Source organism: Melopsittacus undulatus, chromosome 12 (assembly GCF_012275295.1).
Source record: "Melopsittacus undulatus isolate bMelUnd1 chromosome 12, bMelUnd1.mat.Z, whole genome shotgun sequence".
Lineage (NCBI taxonomy): Eukaryota > Metazoa > Chordata > Aves > Psittaciformes > Psittaculidae > Melopsittacus > Melopsittacus undulatus.
The window spans coordinates 14248652-14276006 of NC_047538.1; the positions used below are offsets into that span (position 1 = coordinate 14248652).

The 27355-nt window shown below is 39.3% G+C and overlaps 1 protein-coding gene across 1 annotated transcript in view; it reads left to right on the top strand.

Annotated features, from left to right (window-relative positions):
- The window catches only part of MAPK1 (mitogen-activated protein kinase 1), a 38876-nt gene extending 11834 nt beyond the window's left edge, over positions 1-27042 (top strand). The window contains exons 2-9 of the mRNA XM_005147751.4: positions 4868-5050; positions 6066-6255; positions 10599-10715; positions 12416-12530; positions 13054-13185; positions 15129-15238; positions 15975-16102; positions 18244-27042. Of these exons, the coding sequence (XP_005147808.2) occupies positions 4868-5050; positions 6066-6255; positions 10599-10715; positions 12416-12530; positions 13054-13185; positions 15129-15238; positions 15975-16091 (964 nt within the window). The 3' untranslated portion in view covers positions 16092-16102; positions 18244-27042. The remainder of the gene's footprint in view (positions 1-4867; positions 5051-6065; positions 6256-10598; positions 10716-12415; positions 12531-13053; positions 13186-15128; positions 15239-15974; positions 16103-18243) is intronic.
- The last annotated feature ends 313 nt before the right edge of the window (positions 27043-27355 follow it).

Sequence of the window (27355 nt, forward strand, 5' to 3'; positions counted from 1 at the left end):
TCAGCATGTTGTAGAAATGTCTGCGATTGAGCTAAATGTAGACTGAAAAGATTAAAGATCTTCCCAGATCAGCTTGTTTCCTGGGAAGTATTTTTGCCTTTCCTCTCCTGGTTGCAAGCAGAATTATTCAGCATTTCAGAAAGATTCTTATCCCTGGATATGCCCTTGGAATCTTGTTTCCACAGCAACTCAAAACTACTGATAAAACATTCCTTTTAAACTTCAAATCGGTCTTTTATTTAGAGTTGTAATTAGGATCTTTGCTGGTAGCATTGTGTATTTTTATGTGTATGCTTACGCTGAGAGCAGCCTGTAAAACAGCCGTAAGGTGAATAATCCTGAAAGTGTTGGAGGAATATCCCATGGTGGGGTAAGCCTTCAGGCAGCATGGCAGAGGAGTGTGCTGAGGAGGGGGGTGCCGACAGAGTAGGCAGTTGTTTTTCAATGGTTATATGAAGAAACAGCCCTCTGTGGGCTGTAACTATTGCCAGGAGCTGGCTCCTTTCCTCCCAGCAGCTGCAGCATGCTCTCACTTGTTCCAGTTCTGCTCCAAAATGAAACATGTGAAGAATAGAAATGGATGGAAGAACATGCAGCAGCCATTGTGGGTAGAAGGAGCTAAGCTTTGGCACATGTCCCAGTCTGTCTGTTGAAAAGCTTTCCTTCCTTGAGAAGGAGTTAATGGGAGAGGGGCTGCGTGTCAGAGGTTCATCTGAGCAATCAGTGTGCTGTTTTCTGTAGGCTGCTCATGCTGTGGTGCATTTCCTGGTCATTGCGTTTGGATTCCTTTTTAAAAAGGAAGTTGGTACTGGAGCTATAGAAGGATAAGATGCTGCCTTACAAAGCTGTGTGGCACAGCTTCTTTGCTATAAATGCTCATTTGTTTGTTCTGTGCAGCTGTGCAAGATGTTTTACTTGGTTGGTAAAAACTTTGTTATACATTTATAAGATACTTAATATTAGGAATGATAAACTGCACTGCTGGGGCTTGTATTGGTTTTCACATGGTGCCTTAAAATGGTGCTATTGCAGGTTGTCACAGGATAGTAACCACAGCTTGAAATAAGAATTATGTGTGTACTAGAGTTGGACAGTTGCAAAATCTATATTTAAATTTATCACATTGCAGATAAATAGCACTCACAGTTGAATGGTTGCATCAGCTTGTGAAGCTCCACATTGTTGGGTTGGATATAAATCCTTCCTTCTGAATATTGAAAGTGTCAGTAAACTAGATTAATAATGTGAATAACATGCAGGCTGTTAAAGGGAAAGGTATATGTACAGTGATGGGTACATGTGGTCAATGATAAGAAACTGAAAGCTATGAATTAGCACTCTAAAAGTTACGTGAACGCCCCCCTTACGGGTACTCATCTTCTCTGGAAAAAAGCCTAGATAATAGAAGGTTCATAGCTTTAGAAGGAGTCCCAGTTAACTGCTTCAGTGAAAAAAAGTTGCTGTGAGATGAGTAGAAGCTGACAGTCTGGACAGCTAGGTTAGACTGTGCACACTGGGACAGCCGTCCCAGAAGGCAAGTAATCTAAATTTAGGATGTGCTGGGTGGCTATGGGATGTGTACGTGGGAGCCGTTCCTGTTTGGACTGTAGGGGGAGCACAGGTGATCATTAGTCGTAAAATTAGACCTCTAATTCTAGCTCGGGCTAAGCAAGATGAATCCTGTGTTAAGTGCTAAGCTGTTACATTAACTGCAGTGCGTTAATGCATCGAGGGTTTGGATTTGCACTTTTTATAGTTGCTTCATTTGCAAGCACTGCAAAGGACACTGTATGAGCAGCTTAGTTCTTCAATAGAGTTCTGGAGAGTAGCGGATCAATCTGGTATTGATGGAAGGGAGTGGCTGGATGGAGATTATGAGGAATGGAGAAAGCTTTGGGAAATGGTTCAGTTTGACCTGTAAAAGACCCAGTTTTGTGTTTCCTAGATAGTAAAATAGATACTGCTTTGGCGCTTCACAGGCCAAATAGATGTATGATTGTAGCATGTGTGCATGAAAGGACACATGACTCTTCACTACGGATGAAATTCTTTCTAATATGTACCTCTTACAGTTTCTGTAGCATGTGTCATATTGAAAACAGGTTGTTTTTTAAAGGGTCACACAGTTCACTCAGTTGTTTTGCTTTGAGGGCTGTGACAGCATGTGAAATAGTGTTAACTTTGTAATACAGATTTTCTGTGTACTTGTATTATGCATGATAACAAATATTATGCAAAAGCAAATGTGTGGAGCTGCTGTCTGATTAGCTGCTTCCTCATGGGAATTGAGGTAATCTTTCCTACATTTAGTCAAGTTACAGAAAAGCTTATGTTTCAGAAAGTGTGACAACAGAAATAAATCTGGTGTCCCTTTTAATGTTTCAGCTAGGTAGTACTTAGGGTTTGCTCTCTTTAGGTGAGGTTTTGCAGAGGTAACAGCAGTGCATGCTCAGCTACAATGGTTTGGTGAGATCTGATAGTACCAGAAAAATAACTGTATGCAGAAGGTACACTGGAGAGGAGATCGATCACATCTTTGCTGCAAACAGTCAGCTTTTTTCCATGCTGAGTCATGCATTTTAGAGTTGAACCATCTGAAAGCAAGATTACCCGTCCTTTTTTAAATAACAGCACAAGCCTTCTGCTAAGAAAATGCTTCAAGAGCTACAAGAGAGTAAATGTTGGTATGTTTAATTGATGGATTCAAGTTCATTGAATCTATACAAGGAAAGAAGCATACTTTTCATCAATAACCAATCTTTGCTTGAGAAGCAATAGCTTAGAGATTTATCAAATATTGTAAGAGATTAGGAGCTTTTTAAGCAGCATCAATTGGTAAATACTGGCATTTTGCCTTTGTCTTCTCAGCATAGCAGCTGCTGTCCAGTTCTTTGCAAGGAATAAGATTCTGCATTGTGGGATTAAAAAATTACTCAAGTCAATACAAAGAAGGAGGTTTGAGATTTGGTTATGATACAATTGTCCATAGGATTCTTTAATTTCTTTCCTAAATAGAGGTTGTTTGTGCTTCAGAATTATATCTAGTTTTGTTTTCTGCCTGTTACTTGCCTCACTGGTATATTGTAAACACCACAGGTGATTACCTGAGGAACTAAGAAAATTACGGTACACTAAGTGCTCTTGAAGGCTATGCCAAGTTCCACTTCTGGTACTTTGTTGTTAGCTGTTTTGGGACTTGTGAACTGCTAATGTGTTATCTATACATATGTAATAGCAACAGTTGTAATGAATACTCGCTTGGCATGTGGAATTTCAGAGCACCCTGTGGAGCATTTTAGTTCAGTATTTCTAGGGGCAAATAAATTCTGCAGTCTGGCTGTGGTTATAGACTGGTGTTAGAATGCAGACAGGTCAAAATGATGCTGTGGAGAAGTCATGCAAAACGATGTCACTGCATATGCATGAGCTATATGGAGCTCTTACTGACAGCACAGATTCTATGTAATTTTTAATAGTGAAAGTGAGAAATGTTAAACACTTTTGCACACAGTAGTAAGTTATGCCTCAAAACCACCTTCTTGCACTATACTCTTAGTGTTAAAGAACCTTAACATGGCCAGGCATTTGAATTCCTTTCAGGCCTCTTTTCTGACTGTGTTTTTGTATTTTATTCTACTTTACATCTCATCAAAGTAACACCAATTTCAGAGAATCTTCTGGGATGTGATTATGGGAAATTGGTGGAATGTAAAGCCCGTTTGACTGCTGTGTTTGTGCTTTTATATGAAATAGTTGAGGCTAATAGAAAGGTTTCAATGTAGGCTTGATTATGTTTTTATTTCCAAACAATGCAGTACTGAGCAAGAAGAAATTTGAAAGGAATGAGGATCATATGCACATATTTAAATTCTAATTAACTACATCTACTTTTAATACAAATAGAAATTATTATAATGGATGATTTGTCATTCATATCAGCAAGACCATAGAAAACATCATAAAATTTGTAAGAATTCATAACATTTTTACTACCTGACTCCAGATCTTAGAAAATGATGTATATTTTAGTGAGCCATTTCCTTAGGGTCAGGCTGTGGTACTCAAGTGCATAGGCATTTTGAACAGCAATACCAGGGCTGCTTTATTGCTGTACCTGGGAATGGTGCTCTGAGCTTCTGAGATGACAGCACTGAAAGTGTAGCAGCCAGTGTGTGTGTTAATCTAGGTCACAGTCATGTGTTGCCTCATGCTGCTGCTTTCTTTTGCTTTGTGTGCGAGGCAAGGTGCCTTCTTTTTCTTCTTGAATTCTGTTTGGAATTGAAGTTGGAAAGGTGCTTTCACAAATTCTCCATCCCTTTTGTCCTTCCATGTCTATTCTTCATGGAAAAACATTCAGTGTAGCTGGATGGAGGACTGAAAGGTTCTGACATCTGGAATTACTTGTAGGAGTTAGACACAGGATGTGGAGTTCTACTGCTTTTAAGACCATTTCTGAAGGCTTTTCTGCACCCCAAAGTGAATGGATTAACTTGAGGAATTCTTGCTCTCAAACTACTTTTCAAATACAGCATTTTAGAAAAAGACAAAAGTTTCAAACTTGTTTGTTCCACACGCTGGTAAAGATGAATACCTCTTTCTTTGTTCAGGTACCCCAGGATCAGCAGAATATTAAGTGTCACTGGGAAAGATAAAGACTTGTAGATACCCAAATAGACTGGTGATGGAACAACAGTTATTTTGTCCATTCATCCAACTGAAAAATGTGCTGCTGTTGCCTTTCTTAATTTGATAAAAATAAATGTCAACCAAATGTGCCACCCCTATATTTAGTTGAATTTGTGTTCTTACTTTCTGAATTGAATGAATTTAATATTCCTTGTAACTAATGTTGTTGATTCTTTTCTAGTTCTGCCTATGATAATGTCAACAAAGTTCGAGTTGCTATAAAGAAAATCAGTCCTTTTGAGCATCAGACATACTGCCAGAGAACTCTGAGGGAGATTAAGATCCTACTGCGCTTCAGGCATGAGAATATTATTGGGATAAATGATATTATCAGAGCTCCAACTATTGAACAAATGAAAGATGTGTATCCTTTCAAAGTTTGCAGTTATTCTGCAGAGTGATGGTTGCTGCCTTCTCTGTTTTATTTTTCATCCTGTTCCTTACTATTGTAAATTGAAAGGGAAGTTCATAATGTTTGATTGATTTATAGATAAATAAGTAGGCTTGATATGTGGGTGAACACTGGTTTTCTTTCAGTAAAAGAGAAAAATAAGCTTGAGAGATGATTTAGTTTAGTTACTTCATCTTAAAACTGTATTACTGTTAATAAGGCTGTCGTTAGAAGTGATTGCTTTGAGGAGAAAATAAACTGGCCAGATTGCTGTAAGTGTCTGAAATTTTCTTAAAGAACAGAAATGGATGCATCCTTGGGGGAGGGAATTAAAATACAGCAGAACCCAACCCTCAGTGTTGCAGTGTTTCCTGCATGTGAGGTAGTCTGAAACTGCACATGGGCAGGTAAACACGCTTAATATATGCAAATCTGTCTTTTTTTGTTATTCTAATTATTCTTCCATGGGAAACTTGGCTTTGTATAGCTAGGACTTCATGTGGATATCTAGTGTATGAAGTAGTCTTAGCTAGGAGACTCTACCTGATATACAAGGCCCAGTTTAGTCAACAACCTTAATTTCCCCAAGTCCATGAGCATTGGTTCCTATTGGTTTTGGGGGTCTTTGCAGATGTCTGCCAAATAAAAGCCAAAAGTACATGCAGGCAGAAATGGAATTGAATCTAGGTAAGATGTTCTCACTTCATAAGTTATCAGAAAATTGGGCTCTAATACAAAAAAAATGAGGTTTATGATGATTAATTTGAGGACTGTGTGCTTGTGCTGCTGAATTCTGTAAAGGGCTGCATTATGTAACAAGGTCAATTTGATTCAAAGCTTGTCAAGCAAGAAGCAACTACATAGTTTCAGAATTGTCACCAAACAGACAAGTGAGAGAGAACTTGTTACAGAAGTTTCACTGGGTGCTGTGTGTTGGTATCTAACATGACAGGGTTTGGTTTGCTGCCTTACATCTGATGCCTTACAGATACATTGTGCAAGATCTCATGGAGACAGATCTGTACAAGCTCTTAAAGACTCAACACCTCAGCAACGACCACATTTGCTATTTCCTTTACCAGATTCTGAGAGGGTTAAAATATATCCATTCAGCCAATGTGCTTCATCGTGACCTCAAACCTTCAAATTTGCTGCTTAACACCACTTGTGATCTCAAGGTTAGTTGAAATTTTTTACGAATTTTTCTGCAATGGTCTTCATAAACTACCTGCTGTAGCCATGAATGTGGTTTCCTTACTGGGGATTAGTGTGATTTTTATGCTAGGAAGACTGCCAAAACATTATTGGTTTTGATAAAGTAATTATTAAGGTTTTGGTGACTAAGAACTTGCTGTTATGCTGTTTTAATGAGTGCATCGCTGTTTCCATCTGGAGGCTGACTTTGAAACAGCCTCTTTTGAAAGTTCTGTGAAAATAAAAATCTGAAGCAGAATTGTTTTTACCTAGAAAATTAACTCAAAACTGTGTATACTTGTCTTGATTTGTCTGTTTACACTGTTCATTGTTCATTGTTGGAAAAGGACTTTGTATTAGTGGGTAACTAAAATGGCATGTGAAATTCAGTGCTGATTAAACACACAGCAATTACTTGGAGAGTGAATGTTCCTAATTTGCATCTCCAGTGATGGGCTCTCTACTAGTTAATACTACAGAAGGATGATCTTAGAGCTGTTATGATTCCTGGAAATGTCAGCTCAGTGCATAATGACATTCACTAAAGCAAATCAAGGGTGAAGAATTAGAACAGAAATAGAGAATAAAACAGAAAACATGCCATTCTATAACGTTGGTTTTGAGTCTTCAGTTCCATGTGGTCATAGTTACCACACTTATTCCTATGATATCAAAATGAGGAGACCAGGACTTCAGAGTACTTCTCTCTGTCAGGAAGAACAGTTTAGCCTAGGTCTTCTCTGCTGGAAGATACTGCTTGAGGAAAAGAAAGAATACAATAGAACTTTATCAAATTTAGTGGCATCGGGAGGGTGAATAGAGAACATTTGTTCACTGTCTTTACTTGTTAAAAAGGCTGGGGGGATGAAAGGACGGGGTGGTGTACTCGGAGTGAAAGGGCAGCATTGTCAGGCGGTGGAATTTGGTACCACAGAGGATTGCAGATATTACAGATAACGTGATTAAAAAAAAAAAACACCAAGCAAGTTAGAAAAAGCTGTTGAATCCTACCTCTGGATGAGAGTCCTGTGGTGGCAAACCCATGGAATGTGAGAGAGACCATTATAGAAGCACTAGGGGATGTTCCCTTTTACACTTCATGTTATGTATTTGTCTTGGCCACTGATGGAGCGAGATCACGGAGCTTATGTTGCTTTGGTTTTTATAGTAGCTCTACCTTCTCAATTTTAAAAATCAAAACAAGCAAAACAAAAATACCCACTTCAAAATGCAAACCACCTGCTGGTTGTACAAGTTTGTCACAATTCCAGGCAAAGTCCTTGCTGTTCATGTTCTGGTCTGTTCCCAGTTTTGGCCACACGATCAGTTCTCTTTACATTCCTGCTGCTGTTTGTCAGCTTTTCCTAATGCTGGACTGGTCAGCTCTGACTATTGCTGTGGGATTTCAGCAGCTGTTACCACATCAGATCCCTTCGAGGCATTAACCCATTCGTGAAGGAAAGGGAGTAAAATCTAGGATGACTGTGCAACAGAAGCAGAAATGAACAGTTTGAGTGTAGCTCTGTTATGTGCAAATAAAGGCAGTAAATAAAACCAGGCTCACTTGTGTTTTAACACAAGTAAGATGGTCATGAAAAAGAAGGTAAGCTCACCGTATGGTGAAATAGTACAATATGACCCTAGTGGGTACTGCTGTAATTCCTTTATAAAAACAGCATGCCACTGCAATCTGTGCTTCCTGGTGCAGAATATGGTAGTCTGTATGACAGAGCATATGCTTTTTCATAACCTGAAGGGAACTCTGATGTTGTATTAATACCACATCTAAAGTTTAAACAACAGAATTGGAGAGAAAACCAGTACATGTTAGTCCTTGTCTGATGAACACTGAACTTGCACTAACTTGTTTCTTTTGGGGCTGTTCTGCAAGTCTGTGTTGGCTATGTACATGTGCATGCTTACAAAGTTGATTATTGTACATAACCTCAAAAAACAGCTACTGTGAAAATGAATATCAGAAGAAAGAAAGCAGAAAGTTTGTTCACCTTCAGTGATAATGCTGTTAGCTTTTTTTTTTAGTGGTGTTATCTCTTCTGGAGCTCAGAGTCCTACAGGTTGTAACAAGAGCTTCTTCTTTCTTTTCCCTTAAAAGTGATCTTGACCTCTGGATCATAGATTCCATTTCCAAGAAAGAAGTGTATGAGTCTCCATCTATTGACAAAATTTGTCTATGAACCCTGTATCTTGTCCTGAGCAGCTGAAAGGCTCAGGGCAGAAATGCAGAACCTAAAGCTGTCTCTTTCCTGAGGCTGTGCTACAGACTTAAATAAGACTCACAGTTCTTTATTTCCACTCAGTAGGGTAGCTGCTTTGTTAAATATGTTCAGTTGCCACAGGCCAAGAGCTGTCTGCCCAACCAGGACACAGCTGGTCTGTGTGTTGCACCCCTCTCACCAGGACCCGGGGCAGAGCTGGCCTCACCAGCTTCCCTCTCCTCCTGCCCTGCTAATGCAGCTGGTGAGAACACTGCTAACAGCCAAAAGCCTCTTCTTGCAGCTTCAGCCTTGATGCCTTTCTCACTATATTGTGTTTCTTCTTTTCAGATTAACCTGTTCCTGCTCTAGGCAGCAGGGGCTTTTTGTCATTTTAATGAGCTTTCTTTGTCATTAATCTTCCTTTCCATCCCATGTCCATTTTTTCTACTTCAGAGATTCACAGACATCTTCTGTAACCCAGTTCTTTCTCCTCACTGTGGACCAGAGAGTGTCTTTTTTTGTCTTAATAATAACAAATCATAGCATTTTGCTTAAGAATAATGCTGTAATTCTGCACAAGTCTCCTTGCCTATAGTCTTACAGAGCTTTTTGATGAGGTTAGGAGAAGGAGATTACAACAACTTTGTCTGCCTGCATAATTATTTTTCCGAAGTCCTCTGCAGCTTCTTTGCTTCTGTACATAGAGGAGACTCTTCTGATTATTTCTACCAATTCACTTTATATAAGCTGCTAATTACACACAAGGCAGCTGCTCTGTTTCTGTAGCCTGAGAAAACCTTGACATGCTTAAAAGGGTTCTTTTTGGTTTTATTGTCTAAGGATTTGGGTTTGGTTTGGTTTTTGGGGGGTTTTTATTTGGGTTTTTTTAATACATATCTAAAGTCAGAGGAGTCATCCCATGCAGCCTGGCTTACAAATTTCGTCATTGCCTTTTCTTCAGTCCCTCTGTTTAAGTCATCTGCTGTATCTTGTTTTTCAGATGTAGCTTTTAGTCAGCTGAATCACTTCTTCCTTGGCTGCTCTATCAGGCATTTCACAAGGTGTCCCTCAAGGAAGATAAAGGAGTAGGCTGCCAGGGCACAGGGAGGTTTCTGGTAGGGTTTCCATTACAGTCTTTATTGACTACAACATATTATTACTTTACATTTTTAATATTATCACTGTACACAACTGTTAAAGAGTGAACTATTATAAAATGCACCAGAGGAACCTACCATCTGTTTGCCACTCCTACATTTGATGCCTCAGTTTTTCTGAGAGTACAAACTTCCATGCAGATACGTTCTGTGGAAGTTGATCATTATCATAAACTGGTATTTTCTTGGTGGTAGCAAAAGCATATGAATGTGTCTAATGTGCCACACCACAAGCCTGCCGTGTAACCTGGGGAAAGCAAGAAAGGATCAGCTGCTGTACACTAGAACACTGTCTCTATTCACATTTTCAATGCTCTTAATTTACCCCCAGGGAGAGGATACTAAATGGCTCTGAAGGCCATGGAGCCTCCTCACCAGAGTATAGCTAAAACCACTTTTCTTTGTGCTGAACTCACTAGTCTAGATTAGAGTTTATTTTCATTTTCATGGTTAGATAAAACTATTCCTGATAGAGGTTAAGAATATTTTTTTTTTAAGCCAATGCTTCCTTCAGCAACCTGTGATCTCTCCGGTCTCCCATTATCTTGTTGAGTGGATTGGAAGTTTCTCATACAAAGATGCAGTTACGATGGGAGCTTTTGTGAACAGGGGTATTGAACTTTGCTACAAATGTTGGTCAGTAATTTTGTTTTCTGGAAATGTTGATCTTTTTGTTTTCTGGTCAGTGTCTAATAACAGGCTGGAGCAGAGCATCTGCCACCTCTCTGGCAGAGAAGAGCTGAAGTAAACCCACAGTGGAACGTAAATCATGTGCCAGGAACATTTTTTTTCCCCCAGACCTTTATTCTTCCTGGCTCCTCACAGTGTAATTGGTTACTCCTTGTATTTAATCCAGACCTTTTGACCTTTGTGCAATAATTAGTTTCTAAAAATCCAGGTTGCTATCACCAGGTGTCTAATCTGCCTTACTTTTCTTAATTTCTTTAAAACCAGATTTGTGACTTTGGACTGGCTCGTGTTGCAGATCCAGATCACGATCACACAGGATTCTTGACAGAATATGTGGCCACACGCTGGTACAGGGCTCCTGAAATCATGCTGAATTCTAAGGTAAGAACCACAGCACAGGCTGGTGCTTCTGGTGCTGGTCATTCACCTGCGAGTACTGGTTTTGCTATACCCCTGCTGTGTTTTTTAGTATCAGAACACATGCGTTGTCTTGAGGAAGTGCGGTCATGAACAGGTACTGGCTTGCAATAAGCTTTTGATTCCAGATACAATTATTGAGTACTACAAGTGAGACATTATATTTATGTGCTCCCATATGTCCAGCTCCTTGCCAGCTGGGAGACATCTTTCCATCAAATACTCTTCCACAGATCAGGATAGAGGTGTTAGTAAGGAGAGCCTTTACAGCTGCCTTCATCAAGGCTTGTTGCTAATGTTGCTGTAATGTTATCTTGACATCTTAATTCATGTTTAGAATGTATAGGAGGGTGAATCTGACTCTGAAGGCATGTGATCATTGTTGTGTGTCAATCTTAATTGCATTCCCATGCTCGTAATGAAATCATCTCTTTGATTTCTTTACTTGGATTTATTCTTATGTTCTTCTGTGGCTGCTTTAAGGTGTGTCCAGTCCCTGTGTGGTGTGAGTAATGGGTGTCCTTCAGAACCTTCAGCCATACTCTTGTTAGCAAAATACCTACGTGACATCTTTGCTGTGTCTGAATTTGACATTCCTTGAGGATGATGATGTTTCTGTAGGGTTGCTGCTTTGCTGGCGGCTGGCTGGGATTTGCTGTGGCAATAGGGTGTAATGCTTTTAGAAAAGAGTCATCTGAGCAATTGAGGGGGTTTTACAGCTTCTTGTGTTTTAAACTCACATTGAGGCCATAAACATAGGGCAACTTCACCCTATTTCCAGATATCCTCATATATTTATCTGCAGCCTTTATAGAAGATATTCTGTTTCTTAAGAAGTGATCAGCATAAAATTTCCTGGCCTATAGCCTGGATTCCTTTTAGAGTAATAGTGCTTTGAAAACAAATAATCAAGTGATCAGGTCCTGTGAAGCCTTCTGTGGATTCAGCAGAGCTTTTGGCTTTGGTTGGAAGATCTCTGCTAAAAGGAGGGGGACAGTGGGCTGTGGGGGAACAAGGCAAGATAGTTCCTGGGACCAGGGCTTCTGGAGATGAATGGGCCCCATGTGGGCTTCTGAATAAAGGCCTCCTCTTATGGATGGTGCAGGTTACCTGTACACAATCTCCTTGTATCCCACTTAAAGTGTTGGCCTCCTCACATCATGTCTACTAGTGGCTTACCTGTTGTGTTGCAAATTGACTAACCAATGGTCTGTGGTGCCCTTTCACCCCTTTGCTCAAGGCGTCTTATTTGTGTGGTGTTTGGGTCCTGTTGGGAAGAACAGGACCTGCATATGTTTAGCACACTGTAAGGAGCTTTGGAATTCAGAAGGAATAGCTTATTTCCAAAAATCTGTTAGTTTAAATTTGCTATAAAATCAGGGAGTCTCAGAATCTGCAGTTGGCAATATGTGTAGCTGAATTTAGAGAATGCTTTTGGAAAAGTGTATCTTGCCTACTTCAGTTCTTGCTGTCCCTTCAAAGAACTGTTATGATGTACGGTTCTTAATTATTTCATTCTGTACAGAAAAAACAAAGAGCATTAACAAGCATGACTCAGATAAAAAAGCTGTATTTGCGTGCACTTCCACAGATTACTGAAGTAACATGTTGCTGCAATTACACAGAATTCTCTTGACGACAACATGTTTTCACTTTACTTGCAGGGTTACACCAAGTCTATTGACATCTGGTCGGTTGGCTGCATTCTGGCAGAGATGCTCTCCAACAGACCAATCTTTCCAGGAAAACACTACCTTGACCAACTCAACCATATCCTTGGTAAGAGTCATGTATAGCAGCATTTCCACTTCCATCTGCCTCCCTACCAACAGGGCTGAGCTTAGTTGCTCCTGTCCTGCTCTCGTAGCTCAATGCAGGGAGCTGTAAGTGCATCACCTGGTCCCTGCAGTGATTTCTACCACAAATCATTGAACTGGCGTGGCAGATAAAGGCTACTCAGCAATTTATTTACTATATCAGCAGAGATGTTTTTAAAATAGAAAATTAAAAAGCTCCAACTAGGTCCAGGTCAAGGTGGTTTTTATGTTTCTATAGATATGCCATGTAATGGATGTTTTAAACAGATTGCTGATCATTAGAAACTTATGCATTTATTTACAAGAAGAAATAACTTAAACCTTTTTTATGAAGGTTTCTAAAAAACTTCCAAGTTATTCTGTATTGTTAAAGCATTTAGTCTGAAATCCTCCTCCCCGCAGTTTTACTGTTGAGTTTAGCAATTGCGATATAACTGTTTAATGTGCTTTTCATGGAATGCAGCACTGTTTGTATTTATTTTTAGGTATACTTGGATCCCCTTCCCAAGAAGATTTGAATTGTATAATAAATTTAAAGGCCAGAAACTACTTGCTTTCCCTACCACACAAAAATAAGGTACCATGGAACAGGCTGTTTCCAAACGCTGACCCCAAAGGTATTTTATGCTCTATTACATTGTATCAGAACATAATGACAGGGTAGGAGTTTTAAAACCACTCTAAGAATTTATCTGTATTGGAAACAGAATATGCAGGCCCCTTAAAATGACAATATAAAGTTAATAAAATCATAAACCAGCATGAAACCCTCATACTAGCTTATTTTTTTAAAGCAGTTATTAGTAACTCCAAGATTACATTGTTGATCTTTAACTGACAAGTGAAATATAGATCCTAACTCCTCCTCCTGTCTGTGAAAGCACGATACATTACTCAGGTACTGAACACAGGCATTGGATTCTGACACAGGTACCAAACAAATCTTGGACTTTGTTTCTAAAATCAGATACGAGAGCACTGCTTATTGCTGGACGCAGTACAGTTTGCACAGACTGTATGTCAGCTCTGGATCAAACGGGATAATATCGGTCTAAGTGTGAAAGGTTAAATTTTAATGGGATTAAAAATTCCGTTATGATAAGTGGAGCAGAAGTTACAAAAGCAAGGCTGTAGTAAAGGGCAGGTATGATTTTGATTGGCCAGATAGCTGTTAACTTGGCTTTTGAATTCCACTTCCTACAGTGTAAGGGCTGCTGTATTCACAGGACAGTGCCCTTTCACCTGCTCTGACACAATTCATAAGTCACTTTTTTTTTTTGACTAATAAAATAATTTGCTCTCAGTGAGTACGATCAGGTAGTGAACTACCACATAAAAGCTGATGTCTGCAGCTGGAGCTGTGTAGAACTGATTATCCCCGAGAGAAACAGCAGTGATTTATTCTGCTTTTGTAATAGTGCTCATCAATGTGAAAATTTCTGCCATGGGCTTCTGACAGCTCAGACTGTAGCAGTGCTGATAACACTGGGCTGCTGGGGAGCATGCTGTTTGCATGGCTTCTGTAGCGCCTTCCCATCTGCATCTTTGGAGTAGCTTTAGAGCAGTTTTTCAAAGTGCTCTTTGGCACGCACTGCAGTGAAAAGCGCTGTGCATGATGTGCTGTAGCACAGCTTGAGCATGTGAGTTCCAGTCTTTGGGAGCTGCATCACAATATCTCATGTTAGTGGCTGTGCAAGTTTGCAGCTTTTTCAAGCTGCCGTTAAACACGGTGGCAAAGTTAAGTCTCCTCTGAAGTGCTTGGTACACATCTCATCCTGGTGTGAAGCTACAACTGCTTTTCTACAGTAAAAAGCTTCTATTAAAGTTCTGTGTCATAAATTATGTGGTGAGGAGAAGAGCTGGAATTTGGGATACTGCAGATATCTTTGGGTTTCTTGCTATCGTAATCATTCTGTTTTCTTTTATTGGAAAAGGAGAATGTGTTACATCAGAGTTACTGCAATTGTTCAGCTATTGTGATTTGTAACATTTGTCCAGAATTTCATCAGGCCTCACTGTCTTACTGGATCCTCAAGTTGTTTGTGAATTCTTTATGAGATGGCTCAAACAGATTTTGCATGAATCTCGTGAATATGGATATATTTGCATCGTGGCTAGGGAGTGTGTCCTGGGCTGTTAGTTGTACTAGGATAGTTACTGTGATGGTCTAGAACTCCTAATGACTTCTGGATGACATTTCCTTCAGTAAACAGCCAAGTTTTCTTTTCAGAATAAGCACATATTCTGGATTACTTACTTATTTCAGAAAAGCTCTGTCTTTATTTGGATTTTTGGCACAAAGATTTGAGTGAAGCCCAAAGACCAGATTGGGCCAAAGGCGCTGTAGCCAGGGAATGAGGTGGGCAGGCAGAGGCCTGAGCTGCAGGAAGCAATCTATTGCTTCTGTTACTGCTCCTACAGCTGGGGAACTTCAGATGTAAATTGAAATAAGCCCAAAACTTGGGGTAAAGTGTATTTTCTGTGTAATATTGGTGTTTGTAACAATTTTATACCTTGGGGTGTGTATTAAACTCTTGCTCACTTTGTTTTTCCCTCTTAGCACTTGATTTGTTGGATAAAATGTTGACCTTTAATCCTCATAAGCGGATTGAAGTGGAACAAGCTTTAGCCCATCCATATCTGGAGCAGTATTATGATCCAAGTGATGAGGTAAAGACACTGTTAAAATGTTGATGTTAATTTAATGGTTTAATAGGTTATTTTCTTCGTTAGTTTGTTAGTTTAAGGGCAATGTTTCTGCTGCTCTAAGGGAGTCAAAGAATTAATTGCATCAATTTACCAAAATTTTGTATTTCTTGTTCCAGTACAACATTTTGGAGGTGTAACACAATAAATAGAGGCTAAGGTGTACTCTCCTGAAAACGGAACTCCTCAGCTCACTATGGTCTTACTTAATAATGTGTGAGATGGAGGGGAATGACTGAGTTCCCCACTAGATTATGCATTTAAAACCCCTGAATGTAAACTCACTGTGGTTTAGAATGCAAATCTGATGAGATTTCAGGTTACTTTTGGTACAGAAGTAGATGAGGAAAACAGTAGTTTTCCTCAAAGGACAGATATGTTTGTTCTGAGAAATACAAGTGTTCCAGCTAATTTTTCTTCAGGTAGATATTAAATTTTGAGCCTTTAAGAAATATTTTCAACTTGTGGTTGAAATTTGTGTAACTACTTACTATGGCTTGATTTAAAATGTGGTAAATTAATATATAAAGCACACAAAGGACTAACATCACAAGTTCTGCCTTGAAGACTGCACAGGATTAAGCACTTGTGTGAAGCGCATCTTCAGGTTTTTTTTTTCCCCATACAAGGAGTACATGAAATTAAGCAGAACAGTAATATTAATATTAAAAAAGCAATAACATTTCTTTGTATTATTAAGCCTGTAGCTGAAGCACCCTTCAAGTTTGACATGGAGTTGGATGACTTGCCGAAGGAGAAGCTGAAAGAACTGATTTTTGAGGAAACTGCTAGATTCCAGCCAGGATATCGATCTTAAATTGTGCATAGGTAAAGTCCCAGCAGCACGAGAGCACCTGGGCAGGGGGAGAGGTTTTGGATTTTATTGCCACTAGTGAAGTGTTGAACTTGCCTTTCCTGTTGATAAGGTAGCTGCCTGTTAAAAGAGAACTTTGTGGTTACTCATGTGATCTCAGTCCTAGTCTGTTATTGAAGAAACAGTTTAGTTTTGCCTACCCCATGGAAAGTTCTACGGGGAATCCAGACAATCAGTTGTCAGCTGTAACCTGAAAACCAGGCAACTGTTTAAAGACTATGAATTACATTAAATACTGCTTCTTGGAATGAAAGCTATGGTAACACTTTGAAATGCAAATTTTATTCCAAAAACATTTTAAGGGGAAATGTTGTTCGTATACTGCAGACTGTTTTGTCTTATGACTTCAGATGCTTTAAATAAAAGTGGAAATCTTCCTTAAATGTAATATACAGAGGAAAAATCCCTTAAATGATTTTAAAGGGAAAAAATCCCATGAAGCTTCAGTATGATTTAACTTTTTAAGTACCTCTGACATAGTGTAAGTAGATAAGAATAGGTATCTAAATATCCAAAAATTGGTTGATTAATCTTTCTAATATCTTGAAGATTTAAAATTCTGATTTAAAATATGCACTGCCTGAGGTTTTTTAATTTTTATTTTAAATCCATGAACTTAACTGGACTTCATATACCTTGGGGCTTGCAAATCTCAGTAGTTTCATACAAAATTGGTCAGATACTGCCCTGAATAATCTTTGTAATACTTGTGAAATCTCTGTGATACCAAAAGTTTAAAGTATTGATGTTTTCTGACTAGAAAAGAAAAACAAAGCAAAGAGGACAGCTGAGCACAAATGTGTTGTGCTCAGAAAACACAAGTGATGCACAATACAATTGCTCACCCTCTGCTGACCAATACCCAGCCCATCAGTCCCTTCTGGGTGATTCCCCCTTAGTTTATATATTGGGCATGAGGTGCTGTGCTATGGAATACCCCTTTGGCTAGTTCAGGTGAGGAAACATCAAAATACATTTATTTTTAGTTAACTAGGGTAATTTCTGTTGCCACTGGCTTGAATATTCAAATGTATAGAAGCTCACAAACGAAGTAATGTAAGTCCTTAGAAATACTGTATTTTGCTTCTTGAAGTGTGCTAACTAACATTTGAAACTCTTTTAATAGGTAGATCTGAAGTTCATACATTTGGCTCTTACTAGTTGTGTGTTGCCAATAGTAACAGATCTAGACACATTACTGGGAGTGGTGCTTATTTCCCATCAGTGTTTCCTAGAGCTCATTATGTACAAGAGGCAGGAGCAGTACACGTAGACAGAAATTTTTAAGATTAGGACAAAGCCTGTTACTAATAGGCTGTAGTAACAAGGAAGTAGAGCAAGTAGCTTACCATTGTGGTGAACTGTAGTTTCTGATCTCTCCTGTTTGCCTCTTTGCCCAAACCATACTTACCTAGGTTGTATTAGGGATTAAGGGATAAAAAGATTAGGGTTAAAGATACCAATGACAGAAATTTCTGGCTGGCTAAAAATGTTACCTTTAAATGTTACTACAAAGAGTTGATTTGGCCAACATGATACTGAAATTTAAATGTTGCACTTAGTTTGGTAATGATGTGCTGGTAGTTTGCCCCAGCCATTTGTGGTTAGAATTATGAGCTGCTCCTCATCACAGCAGTTCAAACATAAGTAGCTGACATTCCAGTGAGGACCAGTCCACAGCAGCTGGCTTAAAACAGGCAGTAATGGTCTCTTCCTTTTTTGCTCCCGCCCTGTGCTTTACCAGCTAGTTTGTCTCACTCAAACTTCCCCCTTGACTATAGTCAAGACATTGAGAAGCAGTGTGAAAGTTTCAGGTGCTTCATACAACCACGTAATGTACTTAATTCATCAGTTAAATACTGTACTTCATTCACTAGTTATGATTAATCTTCCTAGTCTTTTGAAGATTTAAAGTTTTAATTTAAAATGTAACACAGTGATATCTACTGTCTCTGACTTTTTTTTAACATATCGGTGCTGCTGTGTCTGACTCATATCAATCATAGTGTGCATAAAGCACAGAAATAGGAAAGTATGCTTATTTTAAAAGGCAATGTTAAAACTTTCTGAAATATGTCTCTGCTCTTTTTTGTAGGACAAGGACTTAAAGGACTGGGCATGCTCAAACGTTGCTGTTCCTCTTCCCAGTTCTTTATTGTTGGTCATGTCTTGTGGCCTCTCTCAGCTTATCCACTAACTCCTTTGAGCCATTCAGGAGGGCAGTTCCTGGTAGTTTTGGCTTTTCATGCTTTCAATGAATCTTTTAAGCCTGAAGAATTGTAATTGACACTCCTATGCGTAATGCCCATGTTGATCTGTGGCAGTACTGTACTGTAAGTGCATCTACTGCTGGCCGTATTTTAACTGCTTGCTTTCTGGTTTGAAAGATGCAGTGGTTCCTTTCACTCCCGGATCAATATCCACGAAGATAATTCATTAACCTGTAAGACGTTTACACCATGAACTATGGGTTTATGACTTTACTGAAGTCGCTGGCATTTATTTTGTTTTGTTTTTATTTTTTAGAAAAGCTACTATTCAGGGCACTTTAAGTCAGTGACATCCCAGATTTTTTTTGCACTTCCTTTTTAAATAGAAATGGTTACACCCAGCTGGGGTTATACCATTGTGCTATGGATTGCAGCATAAGTCGTGTTCATGTTAATCTTGCTTATGCACTTTGGGTGTCCTGTGCTGTACATACAGGTATTCTATACAGCGTAAGAGCCACATAGAAGCCCAACTTAATTGAATTCATACAAGAAACATTTTTTTTCCATATATTGATGAAATTTGTACCTTTTTCTCTCTGCCTTTTCTAAAAGAGATCATTTAAAGTTTAACCATGTTGGAGGCATAGTACTACTTGTGCAAAGAGAATGAGTGGCAGCTCGCCAACTTATAGTTACTCACCGTGTGGTGGAAGATTAACAAAGAACATAATGGCATGATGACCTAATGGTGAATGCTTTTCTCTGTGGAAGGCATCCATGTCTGGTGGCAAGCGAGAAACCAAAATACAATGTTAATAAACTCAGTCTACATCCTGCATGCCAATGAAACGCTTCAAGTGAGGTTTGATAGTTTTTACATTTGAGTCTAATCACTGACATTCAGAATTCTTGCCGAGAGGAACACTGCATCTTTAAATGAGAAAGTTTGATTTTACTTTTGCTCCTACAGCATGTCAGCATCTCAAGTTCATTTCTTGCAACCTACACTATGGTGATTTGTAATCAAGCCTCCATGAGCTCGTGACATGAAGTACTGTTCTGTTGTCAAGTACTATCAAACTTTTCTGATAATGCTGAGTTAGGACAACCAAACAAAGCTAGCACTAAATCATGTTTAAAATTGTATACCTTTTAATGATCTTTTCAAGTATTTGTTACTGAAATTGTATAATGTGGAGTTTACTAGGTGTTATGTTCCAGTGCAGTGCCTCCTTTTCTTTCCCCACTGCTCTCTGTGGTGAGAAATTTGCCTTGTTTAAAATAATTACTGTGCCCTCGCATGACTGTTAAAGCTTTCTGTGCAAAGATGATTGTCTAAGTGCCACATGCCTATGATTGAGAAAAAAATAATCTATTGTTACCTCTGAGTTGTGTTCAACTGAAATGCTATTCAACAAATAACTTAGGAAAAATAGTTCTATTTTTAGCTTTTCATATCTCTGCTGTCTTTTTCTCATTTTATTTTGGCAGCAGTGAAGAATGGATTGTATAAAGACTGCTTGCTAATATGAACAAAATGCACTTGTAATTCCTGGAAATAAATTTAAATCTTATATCTTCACATTAACATTAAGAATTAGTTTTTGGTTTCCTCTTGGGTAGTGTGTTTGAATGGAAATCAGGTTCAATTTCTACTGTAGTACATAAGGATGCTGGTTGGTTAGAAACTCCAGGCTTCCTCAATACCATTTAGTCTGCTCTTGACAGAAATCTAGAAAGCCATTAACATAGACTTCAATAGATAAGGGTGCTTACAGGATTCCATTTCAGATTTTTTTTTTCTTCTAGTTTCAGTGTTAGTCTGCCAAAACTAATTTTAAATATGCATGGGTTCATCATTAAAGGGCATTTTCAATTCGGAAGTTCCTGTGGTACATAAGTCTCTGTGGCGGGGAACATACTAGGAGCATTGTTGGGACACTGCACAGGTTGAATTGTGGTGTGAAACCTATGCTAAAACCATTTCTATTGAAATATGCACTTGACTGTTGATACTAAGTGTAGGAATGTCTCTTGACACTTCTACACATCTTTACCAAAATGCTTTTCTCACTCAGTTTTGAGAAGTCGAAATATTTCTAGAATCTCTGCTACTTGTACGATCACCATTACTACAGGATTCATTTTTGGCATGGTTGGAAAGATGACTGTTACCGAGATTAGTTTGTAACACCTCAGTTGTAATTTATTAAGGAAGAACTTTGGCAGCTTACTTCACCCTGCTCTTTCCCAATTCTTCTTTTTAATACTTTCTTTCAGTGTGGATTTTTGGGGAGGTGTAGACTTGCCCTTGCGTTCTGTCTCTCCGGGTGAGAAGCCAAGGGCTTGCTTTACTGAACATCTGGTGCTTTTGGGCTTTCTTCCTTCACTATTTTCGCTGAATCCAGTTGGCCTCCATCACTAACCGCATTCATCAGTCTTTTGCAGAATTCAGTGAACATCATTGGGTTGAATTTGACATGTCAACAGGAGAAGCATGATTTTAATTTTTTTTTGTCAGATTTTGAAAATAGTTTAAAAGAAGGTGCCTATACCAACACTGTGTTAGGTCAGTGATTTCAGCATTGTGCATAGGTATTTTTTTCCTTATGTAGTTTTTATATTTTAGAGCAGAGAACAGCAACTCTTAATCAAAGTAACACGCATATTTCATGGTAAAGATGCTTTGGGAATAAGGAATGTAAACAGTTCACTGTCAAAAACATTCCAACCTTACAGCTGAAGAAAAATATGCAAACAAAATTCTCACGGCTGCTTTGGCAAGTAACTGTCCTTCTCTGCTGTCCTGCCTGTCGCCGGGCTCTTCCTCATCCCTATTACACGTCTCACCAGCCTGCAGTGTGCAACACACTACATGGGCTGGGCACTGTGTGAGCTGTCAGGAGCAGCAGTGGTGACAGAGCTCGGCAGTGGCCAAATGAAACCCAAGGAGTTGAGCACGGTTTTCCTTACAGAATGAGAAAAAGAAAAACCTGTCGTTGCTGCCCACTGTAATATGCTACAGTATATTTATACCATGTCGAAGATGTTTGCTGAGCAACTGTACTATAGATTTAAACTTTATTAATATATATTTGCTTATGTTAGTGTAGTTTATATAGTCCTTGGTTATTGATAAATTTATTGTGTTGTTACAGCACCGTGATATGGTATAAATATAGGTCTATACATGCACACCACGTACTCATGAGTTTGGTCCTTTGCATAGTACTTTTATATTTGTACAGCAATGTCTTCAAGCAATCCCAGATTTTAAGGGAAATATTTTTGTAAATGCAGTGGTTTCAACAAAAGAGTCCAAACAATCCTTTTACTAAGTTTTAAATATATTTGTGGTTCCAAATGGTTTAGTTAACAATTGAAATCAAGACACTAAATTAGTGAAAAGTGCACATTAGTAAAGTGAAGCTTACAGTGGTTTGTGTAGCATGTGCTGTGATCAAACTAGGTGAAGCATTGGAGGAAATGTTGGACTACCTTTGTAAATCTAGAACAAATTTCTAAAGGTTGCAGCTGGTTTACTTACTATTGTTGCCTTTTCTTGTGTTGTATCAGTGTAGAGCACTCTTAAAATACTCAAAACTGCTTTGTCTTTGCTTTGTACTGTTGGTGCCTTCTTAGTCATGTACCCCACAAGTCCTGCATAGCTGATTTAGTTAATGGTAAGTTTAAAATAAAAAGCAAAGGAAGATTTTATAAAAAGAAATCATTTTCTGTATGTTCTTATTCATTGTAACAATTAAACGTTTATATTGTGACAGATTTGTGATTTGGTTAATCTGTATAGATCAATTGTAAGTAGCAAAGGTTTATATTTCGTCTTATTCTTTTGATGTTGTAAACGTATGTGACTTTCTTTTTAAAATCAGGTAACTTAATGTTCTGTTTTGTTTTTGGCATCTGAATCTTGTAAAAACAAATGCAAAGAAAATCATTAAATTGTGTCCCTGTATTACCAAATCAGCATAGTGCTGTGCATATATAGAATGACTGGAATTTTGCTTTAAAATGAGCTGCTGTTTTATAAACCACAAATACACTGATGTGTATTTCATTGGCGTATCCAAAAACATGACTGTCACTCGAGTGCTGCAGTAATGAGTAGCCTACATTTAATATTTGTAAGTATTCAAGTGTTTGTTCCACTGTATGGCTGTGCCAGTTTGAGATTAAATTAGGGCAAGCCATTGGAAAAACCACAGATGAAGTTAGTCTATAGGCAGGCAGAAATGCTTCATCTTCAGTGCAAGACGGTTATGAAATAAGGTTTTGAACTGTTGAGCACAGAATAATCCATGTGGATTCCAGTGTGTCTGATGTCACAGTTTTTTTTGACATTCTTTACGTGGGTATTTGTGTAGTTATCACACTGCTCCTGTGAAGTCTTGAACACAATTACATGAGCAATCCTGAGAGACCAAATGCTTTCATTTTACTACAGAAAGGTTCCTCCCAAGGCCAGGGATTTGAGACCTGTGATTTCTGGGAGCAGTGCAGATCAGTTTGCATCATTGTAATGGGCTTTCAATGAGTTCTTAGTTTATTTTTTTTTTAGCATAAAATCAGACCGTGCCAAAGAACTGAGCTCTTAAAAGGTGTAGCTGGATAATGGCAGCTAGAAACTTCTCTAGTTTATACAAAAGCACCAGAAACGTGACCTGAAACGAAAGACTGCTTAGCTGTAGCTGGCAGGTCTGCAACAAGTCCGAGAATGGGCTTGTCAGGATTCATCTCCATCCTTTCTTTGGCTTTTACATCAAAGAATGCATTTTTTCCTCAGAAGATTACAGAATTTTGTTTCACCATAGGTAGGTTTATGCATGTTCTGATGTTCTTGACTGTAGCTGCCTCTCACTTTCTTTGTTCCCCTGGCAGAACACTGTATTGACAGCAGTGTGTACTTCAGTGAGTTACTCCAACGTATGACTGCAGTGCAGCTTGTCTCGGTGGAGGTTTTGACAAGCTGCTGATTGACATAACACTTTTGCAATCCTTACTGAAGCAAGGTTAGTTTGAAATATGCCTATTTCCTGTATTTCACCAGAACTGGACCTGATCCTCTCTTATCTGCAGGCTTCCAGCAGTGCAAGCGCGCTCAAGCTGTTGGAGTCAAAACCCATAGAGCTGGCCTGTGTCAGCAAGAACCCCGGCATGCTCTGGGAGCTGAGCTGCCTGTGTGGGGCCATGGTGCACCCAAATACTTGTGGCAGCTTGTGAGGAACCACTTCTGAGCCTAAGCCCTGTTTGTTGAAAAGGTGCTAGTGTAGGTTTGATGGCATCAAGCTTTGCAGGACTTTCTCTGCAGGTTAAAGATGCCAGCCTCTGCACATTTCATTTTCTGTTATTTTCTATTAAATAGCCCTTGGCAATGGGTTAAAAATCCATTTAAAACCCATTTGAGGCATGTAGAAGACACAGATTTCATTGCATTGTTATGTGCCATGTTGATGGTATCTGATGTGTCCTTTCACCACATGTAAACCTCTTCAGCTACCTTCAGAAGAGTTCTGGATCTCCAGTTCTGAAGGCAGCTTTGGTGACTGCAAACCAAGATCCTGGTGCTTTGCCAGGCAGCCAGTGTTCACATCCTCATCAGAAATGTGGCCCCACTCATGGGATGCTCATGTGAAGGCTGATCATGGAAGGCAGAGGTGAGGATTGTTCAGTGACCCTGCTCTCCTTAGAAATTACTTTGTTGGCTTTTCTTGAGGTGCTTTCCAGACCTTTGGTTTTTCATTGTGTCTTGCTAGTGACAATTTACTTTTTGTCTTATTCAAGCTGGATCTAACAAAGTTACGGCTGTTCTAAAAGTCTTTCTTCTATAGGATACATGAGCTTTCTGATGATAAACAACAGGTTATTGATCCCACTAGTTAAAATGATGTAAATCCAGTGAAGAGGTAAGCAGGAAATCTGGAAGTTCTCCCAAGACTCCTATTGTTGGAAGCACAGGGTGTGGTCTGGTGACTGGCTTTCTGGGATGACTATAAAATTAAATGTAAGAACAATGCATTTGGCCAAGATGCGGCATGAGACCCAGATCCATTGAGTTTCCTGGTTGCTGTTGGGAATTTCCACCTGAAGTCTAACGTTGCCTGGTTCAGACTTTTCTCTTTTTGACCCTAAATCTTTAAATACCTTGTGAATACTGAAAGCTTCCTCTTACTTCCCTGAAACTGCCTCTCATCTTCCTGTCACACAGAGCCCATTTTTCTTAAGGTCTTTCCATTTAATCCATGTGCTGGAGAAATGTGTGGTCCTTCTAGCTTTTCATTTTACTTGGTACAGAGGTAGCTTATGTTTGTACATGGAGACTGAAAAAGGAGCCCTAAAGTATTCCATTTCTGATTTCCCAGAAGAGAAAGAAATACCTTGACAGCATGTTGTGTTTGCAGCATTTTCTCATCTATGAATAGAGTTTAAAAATGCTTCCATTTATTTTGTGAGCTTGTGTGGCACTCGACTGCATTAACTGTCACCTGAAGTCCTGCTGCTCCACATCTTCCACTACTGCTCTGCCTGGGCTGACCTTTGTTCTCGCTGAGTTACTGTCTTCAGCAGCACTTCCCTTCCTTAGGGCTTTACACTTTCCATGTTGGTGCTTTCTCCAAAGTCCTTTTAGCTGCTATGACTCACTCCATGACTTCCCTCTCTTTGTCCTCACTGTTCTTTATCTCGCATGGCTGTAGATTACAGCCAGCCTCACAGCTCAACTTCTGCTTGCTTTTTGTTCTGTTCTGTAAAGCTGAGCCAAGGACACAGCTTGGGCGTCGCAGAGCTGGGCCCTGGTTACAGTCGCTGGCTTTGGGAGGGCGCCTGCGTTGTGCCTCTCTTCTGCTGTCAGTCAGTCATTGCTATGCCCAGGATGGCACCAGCTAAGGCAGGGATTTGAATTACACCTTATGGTGTTAATGCTGCCCTTGAATACAAAACCCAGAAATAACAATGGAAAATGTCACCATCTCTTGCCAAGCTTCATCACATTGAAAAACTATTTTGAAATTCAGGCTTTTCTAGGAAAAAAACCCCAAAACCCAAAGCCGTAAAAGAATGCCATGGAAATTCTTTTAATTTGCTATTACTGCAAGACTGGAGATGCCCCTTTTAGGGAGTTTTGGTGGTTTGCTTTGGTTATTTTGGGGATTTTTGTTAGATCCAAGAGTAAATGGCTTGTCCTGAACATGTTTTTCTGCCTTAAAACTGCAAATGCAAAAATGCTGAATATTCAGTGTTTTGGCTTGAGACTCGCTGACGCTGGAAGGTTTTTTAGTCAAGTCTCTCCGTGTTCACCCTTCATTGCCATAACCAGTACTTGAAAGGAAATTTTGACTACAATATCTTTCTGTGTTCCTGGAAGTGTTAAAACTCACAAATACTCTGACATGTACTTGAGACATGGTAGACTCAAGAGCTCAAACTTCAGACTTTTTAATGCATTCTGTGGTTTTGAAAAGCGTTTTGTTAGTTTTCATACATGTATATACTGTTGCAGGCTTTTTAATGAGGTATGCCACAGATGTGGAGGGAACACAAGCTTCTGCAGGCCAGCTACATACTCAGTAATACTTAAATGCCCGTTGTTGATGCTGCTATAGCTACATGTTCTGATCGTGTGTTTGCTCTCACATGCGGCGTAAGTGCAGCACTGCAGACAAAATTGGAGGGATTAAGGAAAAAAAACTTGTGGTCATTTCTTACGCATTCTTTTGTAGCTAAACTTATTTTACAGACTTAGTTTTGAGCATATGTTTAGGATTTTGGGAGAGCTGTATTAAGCTGTTTTCACAGCTGACTTGGTGACATTTCTCTTAAGTGTAACACGCCGTTGTTCCAGCATGGCAAAGGTCTGCATAATTCATGTGTGTTCAACTTAATCACTGGTTTTCTTCTTGTGACAATAAATGGCATTGTACCAAAAGCAATATATCCTGTGTGTAGTTAGTAGTGGAAATAATTATTACTGTGCGGCTTTTATTTTCATTGTCTTTCCAGCCACTAGCATGGATCATGTGCATTGACAGTTGCTCCAGGCTATTAAAGATGTCTGGGTGGGAAAAGAAAAGGCCCTGAATAAAACTTGTTTGCTTTCTGAAAGCTGCTGCTGTACTTTGAAGCAGAAAAGTGTTGCACCTGATGCTGCATTGAGCTTATTTCCTTCTGAGTCTTATCATCAGAATACATCTAGATCTAGAGTGTTTCTCCGGAATTGCTCCTCCACGCTTTTCCTCTTGTGAAAGGCCCAGGCTCAACACCAGCATCGTTAGAGCCAAGGATTATCAGAGAGCGGAAGGGCTCCTTTTTCTCTGCTTGATTTTGGAATTCTGCTAAGCTATGCTCAGCCTTATTAGATCACGGCACTGTAAAAAGACTTATGGAATGCTGCAACTGGTTTTGCTCACCAACTACTTAACTCGAGAGCAGATAAGACCGCGCAGGCAATATGCAATGCATGGGAACTCTCTAGTCTTAAGTTCTGTCCCTCCTGCCCCGTCAGCAGCAATTCTGTGCTGCTGGCTCTGCAAGTAAACCAGCCCTGGAGAACTTTCCCTTCAAAGAGGGAAGCTTTGTTTTCCATTTCTGGGTGCTCATAAGGGCAAGATCCTAGGACAGTTTTTTCCCCACCACTTGCATTTGACTGCTAGTGTGTAGATCCATCGTACTAATATGTCACTGTACAAAAACCTTAATGCTGTAGAAATAACAGGGCTGAAGAACTTGCTCTTCTCAACGTGTATATTCTTCCTCGCTTTCAAAGTCTGTAGAGAAATACCTACTTTCAGTTAGAACTGACTGGCTTTTCTGCATTCTCTGTGCACATTTTTCTCTGCTGCCTCCTACTCTTCTTAGATGTGACTTATTTTACTGCTAATTGTGTTATAAAAACTGCAGTGTACTACGGGTGTCATGTGGTAACTTGTAAATAAAATTACTGTAAACACGTGGTCCAGTTATTTGTGGTGCTGCTCTGTAAAT